This window comes from Drosophila ficusphila, unplaced genomic scaffold, assembly GCF_018152265.1.
Source record: "Drosophila ficusphila isolate 14025-0441.05 unplaced genomic scaffold, ASM1815226v1 contig_791, whole genome shotgun sequence".
Lineage (NCBI taxonomy): Eukaryota > Metazoa > Arthropoda > Insecta > Diptera > Drosophilidae > Drosophila > Drosophila ficusphila.
This window is the reverse complement of record NW_025064737.1, coordinates 22,718,063-22,729,483: the sequence shown is the minus strand read 5'-3', so window position 1 is coordinate 22,729,483 and position 11,421 is coordinate 22,718,063. Positions and strand designations below refer to the sequence as shown.

Below are 11,421 nucleotides of genomic sequence, written 5' to 3'. Positions count from 1 at the left end.
AGGATAATCCAACTGAATGGTAATGATTAACTGTCTCTAGTTTGATCAAATAAATGAACTAAAGATTTCACTTATATCATTTCTCTCTTGGCATTTGATTCACCTATTACGAACTTTTATAACTCTGGTTCTTAATAACTTACAGCACGAACGTTTAGTTCCATTCTGTCGGCGCAACTTAAATCTTCTCGGGTAGACAGTAATGAGATAAGCGTAACTTCTTCCTAATTACAAAATAATGGGCACTTATTGAAATGCTTTTTCTCATTATTTGTTCACGTTCTTTTGTACTTAAAAGTCTGTTCTAAAAGCCGCACATTCCTACTGTATTACGATCCTTTCACCGTCTAACTGCAAATGATGTACAAGTTCATGTGGATAATAAACGTCTTATTTTTTTCCTTTTGTCTATGTCTGGAGAATCGACCAGATCCACGTATCGTCGGCGGATTTCCAGCTGATATTGCCAACATCCCCTACATAGTATCCATACAATTGTTTGGTATCCACCACTGTGGTGGCTCAATAATTAACAACCATACAATCCTAACGGCTGCCCATTGCCTCGCGGGAGTTTCGCCTCGTCTGCTGAAAGTCAAGGTGGGTGGAATTTCTCGATATCGCAAAGATGGGGAAATATTCTCGGTTGCCGATCTACACACCCATGAAAAGTACAATGCCAAGACCATGGACTATGATATTGGAGTACTACGTCTAACCAAAAACCTGACTTTGTCCAATAAGGTTCGAATTACTTCGGATTTGTAATGGTCATTTTGATCTAAACAGCTTTCTTTTTTAGGTACGAGTTATTCCCATAAACCCTAATAGAGTAGCCGATGGTACTTATGCCACTATTGCCGGATGGGGGTTCAAGTCCATGAATGGTCCCCCATCGGATAGTCTAAGATATGCCCGAGTTCCAATTGTAAATCAGACTGCCTGCAGAAAGTTTTTGGGTAAAGGTGTGACAGATAGGATGCTCTGTGCAGGATATCTTCGTGGAGGTACGGATTCCTGTCAAATGGACTCGGGAGGACCTTTGTCAGTAAGAGAACAACTGGTAGGCATTGTTTCCTGGGGAGTTGGCTGCGCCTTGGCCGATAAACCGGGAGTTTATTCGAGACTTGATGCATTGTACCCATGGTTAAACAAGCTCCTAAACAAACTAAACTAGTAAAAAAAACTTGAGTTTTACACACAACGCACATCCGCAGTCAAAATACCTTCAAGAATATGCTTTCACCTTTATAGTGAGTTAATTTAATAGGGATCGTTAAAACATCAAAATGAATACTATGGGAGTCTTAACATGGCAGCTACAGTCGATTAGAAATCGCGGAAAAACAGGTGACTCTAAGTCCATAACTTTTTTCATTTTGATCCGATTTAGACGGGCATATCCCTAATCGCTTGTAATTAAAATCCACAAACAACTGCATCGTTAGTTAAATTTTTATTTTTTGGCCTACTTTTTTCAGTTTTTATGATGTTATCAAATTTCAGGACTTCTAAGTCCATGACTTTTTTAATGTTGATCCGATTAAGAAGGCATACCTCTAAAATTTTGTAATTTAATTCCACAAACTTAAAAAAATGTAATTCTTTTTGTGCAATAAGTGTTTTTACTTATATTTTTAAAATGCAACTAACTTCTATAATGGAAAACAATAAATTAAAAAAAAAAACAGTAAGACCATGCTTGAAGAACTGTAGTCATACAAGCGATTGGGTATGTTATTTGGCTTTAACAGCAGCCACACTGGTCAAAACAAAATATCAAAATAAAAACAATGGACCTGCAATTCGATAGTGAGACCTATTGGAACCGATCCTCCCGAGCAGCCTTTAGTTTTGATGATGAGGACGAGGTGGATCTCGGTCCAGAGTTGGCCACCAATGGAATACTCGCCGACGACGCCATTTCGGAGGCTAGTTTTAACAACAGTGTAACGCTTAATCTTTCGATAAAGTCTATTTTAAGCGAGGAAGCTCTAAAATTGGTGCTTCAGGAGCAGGCCTTGGATGATAGAGTCCTGCCAAAAGGTGTTTCACCGGAGGAGGAGTTGAAGATACTTCGCCGGCAACTCCAGAGCACTCTATACAGTCCAAATCTGGACGCAACAGCACAGAAGTTGCTGCAGGGCAAGACGGCTCCTTTGGAGATGTTTAAGTCCCTGCAGGAGAAGCAGCAACTGCTGGACACACTTATCTCCCAGGGTGGCGGTCATGCCGTCATCACTGTCCTGCTGTTTCTTAAAAGAACGCTGAACACTATTCAGTTTCATGGGATTTTAAGGGAACGTCCCAAGGCATTGGAAGAGTATCTGAGTTATCTGAAGGACAGTGGCGACCTTGCCGGCCATATAGACTTGCTGCAGCGGTTCGGACGTCACCAGGAAGCGGCTCTTAGGCAGTTTCAAGCGGCCTTGTCGTCAAGAGATGTCGCTACCAGAAAAAAACATCTCCAACTCTTGGTAGATGCATACGCCACTGCGGGAGTGGGCGTAATACCGCTCTACGAACAGGTTTTTCATTCTGCTCTTAAGATGCTGCAGCTATTGGAGAAGGAGAATGGTTTGGGCAAAAATCTCAGGGATATGACTACGCCAATTGAAGTACTTTATGCCTGCTGTCAGGCGAACAACAATTGGAAGGAGCAGGATATGCTTAAGCCCATGTCACCTCAGCGATTTGCCGCCGATCAGCAAATCTCACCGGCCCAATATGAGTGGACTGCTCTTAATGAAAGGGCACATGCTCAAGCTTACGCAGATCTGGAGTGCATCTTCGAGCGAGTTCCCAGCTGGCATCCGCTGAAAACGAAGCAGTTTCACATCAGCTTTGATCTCACTCTGGCCGTCCTCCGACTTTATGAACTGCAGGCGCCATCGACCGTTCTCCAGCTATTCCTGTCCAAGATGGGAAACAGTGTGGAGAAACTAGCTCTGGCTCAACGTGTAAAGTGCATCAAGGCGGTGATCGATGCCATGGCTGGGCTGAAGCAGCAGCAGGAACTGCAACAGCTGAAGGACACCCTGCCCGAGCGTTCCGAGGAGCAGTTCTACTGCGAGAACGCCCTGAAAGCGCTTACAAGCAAGCGCTGGACCACCGACAACATCAAACTCAAGCTTTAGAATCCTCTTTCTTTTATTTGTATAAACGTATTTTATTGTTAATCATATATATGTGTATATAATTTTATTAATTCTACTCTGGTTTTATTAAATAATTGCAAATCACAAGCTGAATATCGAATAAAAAAACAAAAAATTTGTATGTTATATATGTATATCCTTGCAGCCTCCTTTTGATCTGTTCGATGAGCAGTTTTGGATTACTTTCGGTTTCAGATTTTTTTAATTTAGTTTATTGAGTAAACAAATAAAAGCAGGCGTAGCCAATGGCAAACAAAGCGTTACAAAAATTGGATTCTTTAAACAATTTGTTTGTCTTAAATATTTCGTTTAAATAACAGCGCTGTAAAAAGCATTTGATGTATAAATAACCGCAAACAACAATTATGGTATATATATAATTACGCGTAAACATGTAAGGGAAGAAGGGGATAAGGGGTGTGTGTGTGTTTAAAGGGCAGTCCCCGGTTCTTGGACCGAATCTACAACGAAACATTTTAAACAAGACATATAACTAAGACGGACCCTCAACTTATGCGTGTCGAACGAAAGTTGAAAGGATTCAGGACCTGAAACGGAACCGGAAACGGGATGCCAGGGCCCAACCACTGCTAATTGGCAGACTCGCAGTCCGAGTAGCTGCGCAGGCGCTGACACAGGATCGTCTTGAACTTGACCGTAAAGCTATCGAATATGACGTCGGTGTCCTGCAGCTGCTGATGCTGCTGGTGTTCCTGTCCCGCCGACGGAGCCGCCTGATTGCTGTCCGCCGCGGCTATGAGCTGCTTGAACTTCTGATTAAGATTCTGCTCCAACGTCGAGTTATTGTTGTTGAAGTAGAAGACGTAGGCAAGTTCAAGCAAATAGTAGTCTAGATCGGCCATAAAGAAACGTTCGCACTCTAGCATGTCGAACTTGCGCTCCAAGAAGTGCAGACACAGGTGATAGATCAGATGCTTAAGATCGGATCTTCTCAGCGGCACATAGCCTGTGTCCTTGCTAAAATACTCAAACAACTTGAGGGTGCGCTGGGCGGAATCGCAGCTCTGCAGGCACAGCCGAAAGGCTTCCACGAATCGAAAGTTGAGCATGCAGATACGTATGCGGTACTCGTTGCGGTTTGGACGGGCGCACTCGCCAATCTTGTCGGGGTTGTACAAACCGTGAAAGGCGTACAGACAGTAGTGAATATAGTGGCGCAGTTGTTGCAACGATGTGTCGTCGATTCCCTCGCTGCTCTGCGTAAAGGTGCTACCATCGTCATCATCTCTGCCCAGCAATTGCTCCCTATTCACCGCAACTCCAGAAGCAGCAACTTGATCTGGCAAAGGAACATAGCTCTGCTCCTCGGGAGTGTAGTCCATGTCCAGTGAACTGTGAGCGTCACCCAGTACTGGTGCATTGTACGAAAAGCTGGCATCGTTCTGGCTTAGGTTCTCCAGGCTGCTTAGCATATCATCCGAGTCCTGGCCCGTTGCCGCGTGCTCTGTGCTGCTCTTGTAGTTCGGAGTGCCCACGGAGTAGTGCTGATCGAAGCTGATGTTCGCCGGCTGCAGAAAGTGCGGTTGATATGGTGGCATGACCTTCAGATATCGAACTGGATCATGGTCCAGTCGGATGCGTGGCCGTGGCAAATTGATCTCTACAGGAGCTTCCACACACTGGCTCTCGCATCGCATCAGTCGCTTGGTTGTCGGCAGGCACACCACCCTCTGTCGCGTCCTATCGAGGGCGGGTCCCAAGTCCCGGCCGCACTGACCGTTCGAGTTGCCGCCAAAGGCTCGCACAATGTGATCGGTGGTCATGACCAGTGTGAAGTCTGCACCGCAGTCCACGTACATGGGACGCTCGATGCTGTCGATGGGCGAGGGTTTAAGTACCGCGCGTCGGTCCTTGTCCTCCGTGCCCAGTTGGTGTTCCAGGTTTTTGCCCCACGTGTACAATGTGCAGCTGGACGAGATCAGACAGAAGTGGAAAAGACCACTGGAAATCTGCAAAAGCGAATTAAAAGTTTATTTATCAATAACCCACTCGTAATTTGTAAGCACGTTAAATTAAATTACCTGCAGAATTTTGCCGGCCACCTCGCTGGTGTCCACCAGATGAGGCGTTAAGTGCTCCGTGGGATCCGGTTCGGCGGCAGGAACGGGTGCTGCTGCAGGAACCGATGTCGCTGGCGGCGGGGTTGCCTTAAGTAGTTTTGGTTCTCGCGCACACGCGGGGGCAATTATTTCCGTAGCATCTGATGGCGCAGCCTCGTTTTGCGGTTCCTGGCTATCTTTGGTCTCGCTGGAGCCCTTCGGAGTTGCACCCGACACCACCGCTGCGTAGGATGTGGTGGGCTCCACCATGGTGCTCGTTGTCGGGATGGGTGCCGGCAGCAGAGTAGCCTCAAGTTGCTTGCTCAGAAGCTCGCGCTGCTGGTTTTCCTCCATTTTCTGCTTGGCGTTGGCGCGCCGTTTGATTTGATTGGCCAATCGCAAAGCCTGCGGAGAGCTGCCCCAAGTATACAGACGATCCTCCTCGTCTACAGCTAACTGTAAATTAATGAGATATTTAACTTAAGTACAATTTTGATTGCCCAAACTTACATTGGTAAAAAATTTGGTGTGTATCAGTCTTAGGCTGCAGTCGCCCACATTCAGGCGCACTGGCAGGTTCGTCTTGGTTTCGCCTCCTTGTTCGCTATTGCCGATGCCCAGCTGGCCAAAGTGATTCGAGCCGAATACGTAAAGCTCGTTCCTGCAGTGGGTAGCCTCCATGTAGCTGTTGGAAACCCCGCACATCACCAAAGTGTGCGCATGGCCCAGTGATATTTGTAAAATTTTCTGAAACGGATGTTGGTTAGTTAAGAACTACAGGATTGGAAACTGAACCAACACACTTACCTTATACTTGAAAAAACTGACTAGTTGTGGAGTAGCTATATTCTCGCAGCTGCCTTGTCCCAGCTGGCCATAGACGCCCCATCTGAAGTCGGTTAATTTATGAGTTTTTTGGCTCAAAATAAAATTATTATGTTCTCCTGGTTTTCACCTACCCCCACATATAGAGCTTTCCATCCGCCACCGCTGCATTATGATATTGACCCGCCTCGAGCATGGTTATATTCATGCCATCCAACGCCGTTACCAGCATAGGTTGCAAAGCCATCTGCATGTGTCGGCCAATACCCAACTGGCAGAGATTGTTGTTTCCCACTGAGTAGAGCTAGAAATATCAGGAACCATTAATATAATACCAAAAATATTAATTGAGGAACCTACGCCGTTATTAGTTAGAATAAGTGTATGCTGGCGCCCACACTTGATGGCGTGCACTTGCAAATTGAGCTGAGAGAGGAGATCAAGGCTTTTTACAGCATGCGCTGGTTCAGGAGGCTCTGCAATAATGATACAAGTTATTTTCATAATTTATGCAGAGACGCTTAGTACAACCTGTTGACTTTTGAGCACTGTAGTAACTGGGAATTCCACTGGAGCCCCAAAAGTAGGCGGTACCATCCACAACGCAGGCGCAGTAGGCACAACCAGCTGAGATCGGTTTAAAACGTGATGATTCAATGGCAAACTATAAGAAAAACAAAATCATTGTATCCTTAAATTAATTATTCATGTACTTAAAAGCCTAACCTGATTGTCTTCATAGTTGATTCGGAAATTTGATAAAGCATTTACAACAGAATCATGCTTCACTCGCTGCGATTCCATATGTATGAGCACTGCCAAATATGTTTCAATCATACTTTTGCAAAACTCAAACAATTGTGGGTTATTATCGTTAGAGATCGCGCAGTCGCTATTGTGGGATACAATGGGCCTTAGAGCGGGAGAAAAGGGATTCAGTTGTTTGGACAAACGCTGAAAAATGTTTATATTTAAAATACATGTTTTTGGGAGTCTTTTATAAAAGAGACTCACCTGCAATACACAAGGTCTTATATGATCAAGCTTCTCCTGTATAAAAGCAAAGTAATCCATCGACACGTGAGGCAAGTAAGTTATTGTCTCCATAAATATATTCTCGCTCAGATTGTAGAGGCAAACGTTTAGTTCGTTGTACCACCCAAACTCCTGGGCAACCACGCTTATCAAGGCATTAAACGTATCAAGACAGACACCACGTATTTTTGCCAATATAATGGCCGACGAGAAGAGTCCACTTTGGCAGAGAACAATGCTTGTCATGTTGGTGTGGTACTTGCTGTTGGTCACTAGGAAGTTCCTATAAATATATAAAACAAGGTAAAGAAAGTTCTACCATTTTAAAGTCATTTCTATCTCTACTTACCACAGCGGTATGTAATTCTTGTCATTTACTGCCTTCTCAGCCATCGTGATTAGAAGCAAATTGGCCAAATGGAACTGGGATGAAGGCGACATTTGAAGGGCGCTAATTGACTCGTCCACACCGTAGTGGTAATCACTGCAGAATTCTCCGCTTATTACGTCCCCTTGCTCCTGTTTCTCAGGCAAGATCACACGCACATCCTCCGAGTGACGATAGGTAATGTCTCCCAAAATGCCCTTAAGTAGTGGATGGCCCATATACCGTGATCGCAGCAGATATGTTGACTTCAACGCCATAGCACTTAGCTGCATCAACGCGTAGGTGTGTCCATACATGGCCAGTTTTAAAGCTGTGCGGATCGGTTTCACTCGGGCGACGTTGTACGTAAGCAGAGCCTGGGTGATCTTTTTCCGCCTCAGCAAATAGTCTCCAGCGAACTCAATGCACTGTTCGAATGAGAGGTCGAAGGTGTTGCAAAAGTCGCGGCACTGATTAAACTCGTTCTGAAGTGCGGCATCCAGAAACAGTTCAAACGGCTCCTTCCTGCAAGTTACACTTAAGTTATAAGCAATTCGGTATATAATACACGGAAAGCTTACCTTAACTGTATAGTATATACATTTTTATTGGTGATCACATAGCATGGATCGTAGTTTATCTTTGGGAACTCGGATTGCATTATCTCCATTTGCCGCAGTGAAAACTCACTGCTCACATCCGCTGTCTCATAAAATTGTATATAATCCATCGGCGTGTGGATATCCTTCAGCTCAAAGGCCTTGGCCTTCTCTTCTTTGGTGAGGGTCTCTGGTTGGCCGGCGGGATTTCGATACTGTGCCATCTGATATAAATGCAGCACAGTTTCATGCTCAAAGCGGAAGAGACCGATCTGGGCCATATTATTAAAGCGCTGCTGAAAGAGATAAAAGGTTTTAAAAAATGGATGTTATATAAATATCTTTGGAAATTACATCTTCGTCGGAGGTATGTAAGGAGGCCATTGCACTGCTGATCACGCTGACGGCATTGATGGCATTACTGGGCATCTCACTTTGATCCAGGCTTGAGGTTGCAGTAGTTGTCGCACTGGTGGTGTCGCTCTTCTGCGCACTGACATCTGCCTGTTCCAGCTTCTCAACATCGGCGTCTCGATTCTCCTTGTCCGTGTTAGCGACCACCGGATCCTCCAGCGACGAAGCTGCTGTGGAAATAGCCGAGTCACTGCGACAGTGAAGGTCTACGTAGTGTATGCCGTAGAGTATGTTGGAGCTTATGAGTATTTCCTGGGTGTGCTTCGGGATCTTATAGACGAACAGCGGCTTCAAACTGATGTCGATGCTGTGCACAGTCAAACTGTGACTATTGCTGTGCAGGGCACTCAACAGAAAGGTGCTGCGCAGATTCTGAATGGTGTAAAATGATCCGGTGGTGGTGCCCAAAGGCTCTGGCGTCACCGAGGGCGAGTCCATGATTGCAAAGGAGCCCATCGTAGAATCCGGCATAACTGGAACACATATAAAAAACTACAATGAATAAGGCTTCACCAACGTTAGACTTAAGCTGCTTCTACTTGGTCTGTCAAGTGTGAGAGTTGTGCAAACTCACCACGCAAGCGACGCTTCAAAAGATGCAACAGTTCTCTCAAAACTGCACACCAATAAAACAAATATAAAATACACAAAAAAACGGCATATACAAATTAACATAGATAAACACAATGTAGGCAAGAAAATATGTTTAAATAGGGAATTAAAAAAATATTGTCTTTTGTTTTGTCAGCTTACGCACATTCATCGAACTTTTGCCGTTGATCGGAAAGCCGCATCTTGAGGGCCTGCAGCTTCTTGGATCCTAGACTCTTGAGCGAGGCCAGGCGGGCTCTGGTGGCGGGCAGAATGCCATCCATGCTGCCCGCTGGCAGTTGCTGTTGCTGGAAGCGGACGCCTCCTTGCTGCTCGCTCGCTTGCCGGGCCACTGCCTCGCTGTAAGAAGGTGGCGCCGGCGGCGGTGGCTCGTCTCCTGTTATAGCCTCTGTGGACGCTGGGACGATGGACGACTCTACAGCTCCTGACGCCGCTTGGCCGCTGCACACTGTATCCTCGTTGGACGGCGGTGCAAAGACATCCTCTTCCAATTGGCTGCTGTCCGAGGCAGGATCTGAGCTATTGCTTTGCCGTGCACCCATTGCTGCACTCTGCTGTTTTCCCTGCACAGACATTACGATTTGCCAGGCCCCTTCGCGGGTCGTGGGAGAACTGTCGCCAGGATAAACGTACTTGATTGCCTTTTGTTCCAGCAGAAGCTTGAACTGCTGCTTCAGCGAGGACGTTATCTTCAATTTAATAATAAATTAGTCACCGCTTATTATTTACTCCAAATGAAATACTTACCAGCAGCATGACGCCATCGTAGGCCTTGTCTTTGCAAATAACCAGACGCATCACAGATCCGTTTTCGATGGCAGTGCTCGCAATCATCGGGCAGTTGGGACTCAGACCCACAAAGCAGATGGAGCCATCCGAGTAACCAATAATAGCCCTGTTCTGGCCGCTGTTTGTTTTCCACCAGACGACGGACAGCGGATAGGGGCAGGTCTTAGACGCCATAAAGGAGGTGGCCATCACCTGGCTGTTGCCGGTGGTGTCGAGTGGTTGCTGCATCTGTTGTGGCTGCCCCAACTCCTCAGTTCCGCTGTTCCTCACCAGCATGTGCTCTGGTAGATCGTGCCCCAGCGGCTCCTCCTCCTCTCCCTCAAGCATAACCTGCTCTAGATTTTCGGCTAGCTGCTCCACCGGTTCCACAGTTTCCTCGCCCAAGCCCGTAGAGTGATTGGGGCATTTTTTGGAGTTGGGGCACTCGTGGGGACCCACAAAGGGTATAATGTAGGAGGTTACCTGGGTAATGCTATACAGCGAACCGGTGGCCAAGCCATGCGACTTTTCCACCAGTGCCAAAGCGGGCACGATGTGCAGCGTGTTGTCGAAACCTGTTGATGAAACCATCGGTCAGTTGGGTGCACCATTCGATCGTTAAATCAAAGTAGAGGGCGCAACAAAAAATCAATAACCACACACGCACGCATGGGGGCAAAGTAATTTTAGCAGCACCCCCAAACCCCAAACTGGAAAGTGGGTGGTACTCACATAGCACCAGCAGCCACACGCCCGCCGGATCAAAGCAGACGTCGTGAATGACGCGGTTGCGAAACCAAGATATCATCTTGACCACCTCCTGGCCGGAGGAAGCGCTTATGTAGCGCAACAGGATCTCATTATCCTCGCTGACCAGGCAGAGAAACTGCTTTTCATCTAGGCCCGCCGTCACTGCGGACAGCTTGCAGCTGATGTTGGTGACCAGTGGACGCAGCTCAAACATGCCCAGCTCCTTGAGCTCCGCGTGCCCCGACATCTCAAGGAGATTCGCGGTCTTGGGAGCGCACAAAGCTTATTTTTATTCACAAAATCAGTGCAGTCCAAGGAGCTTTTTTCCCAATTTCCGAATGAAAACAAACTAGTGGTGCGCACGTGAGAGCTGCGACTGGTCTGGCAACGCCCTTATCACGCGAAGAGTTTCCAATTGGAACGTGATTTTTTATAGTTTCTTAAGAAAAAATCTAGGATTATGAAAAGCGCGGCCTCCCTCCGCACCGCTAATCTCGAGACAACTTAAAATATCTCTAATTTAAAACCGAAGCAAATTGCCCAATAGTCTGGCAACGTCACGCGTGCTGCGCACAAGTCTTCACTTTTTATGCTTTTAAACTCTTTCTTCCGACTTGTTCCTGCACGGCGCGATTTGTCGGTTAAAGCCACTATTTTTAACACCCTTTTGGGTGGTTTTCACTCGTAGAAATCCTGTGTTAAACACGAGTCAGTACGAAAAATCGTGCCCGATGGCCAAAGCTGCAACACTGAAAACATCTGATTGGCGAACTGGAAAGGGGAAGAGGTGGCAGCTCCGACAGTTTATGTCAAACGGTCACACCGTTCCAGAG

At 46.4% G+C, this 11,421-nt stretch overlaps 3 protein-coding genes across 4 annotated transcripts; 2 read left to right on the top strand and 1 right to left on the bottom strand.

Annotated features, from left to right (window-relative positions):
* The first annotated feature begins 305 nt into the window (after positions 1–305).
* On the top strand, positions 306–1,665 carry LOC108088404 (trypsin-1). The gene is made up of 2 exons (XM_017186158.2): positions 306–744; positions 803–1,665. The coding sequence occupies exons 1-2, from the start codon at positions 358–360 to the stop codon at positions 1,175–1,177; spliced, it is 762 nt and encodes a 253-aa protein (XP_017041647.2). The 5' UTR covers positions 306–357; the 3' UTR covers positions 1,178–1,665.
* A 17-nt stretch (positions 1,666–1,682) lies between these two features.
* LOC108088399 (vacuolar protein sorting-associated protein 16B) lies at positions 1,683–3,200 on the top strand. Its single transcript, XM_017186152.2, has one exon. It carries the CDS (start codon positions 1,794–1,796, stop codon positions 3,135–3,137), a length of 1,344 nt encoding a protein of 447 aa, XP_017041641.1. The 5' UTR covers positions 1,683–1,793; the 3' UTR covers positions 3,138–3,200.
* Positions 3,201–3,232: 32 nt separating this feature from the next.
* LOC108088394 lies at positions 3,233–11,343 on the bottom strand. Of its 2 annotated transcripts, none has more exons than XM_017186144.2 (15): positions 10,571–11,343; positions 9,818–10,413; positions 9,216–9,759; positions 8,399–8,931; positions 8,027–8,337; positions 7,428–7,970; positions 7,058–7,361; positions 6,770–6,997; positions 6,575–6,707; positions 6,404–6,519; positions 6,178–6,347; positions 6,026–6,107; positions 5,729–5,965; positions 5,201–5,674; positions 3,233–5,128 (listed from the first exon to the last, which is right to left on the bottom strand). In XM_017186144.2, the coding sequence occupies exons 1-15, from the start codon at positions 10,833–10,835 to the stop codon at positions 3,749–3,751; spliced, it is 5,916 nt and encodes a 1,971-aa protein (XP_017041633.1). In that variant the 5' UTR covers positions 10,836–11,343; the 3' UTR covers positions 3,233–3,748. The 2 variants fall into 2 exon arrangements, with proteins under 2 accessions (XP_017041633.1, XP_017041632.1); XM_017186143.2 differs by having other exon boundaries at positions 3,733–5,128; positions 8,027–8,340.
* Between the last annotated feature and the right edge of the window lie 78 nt (positions 11,344–11,421).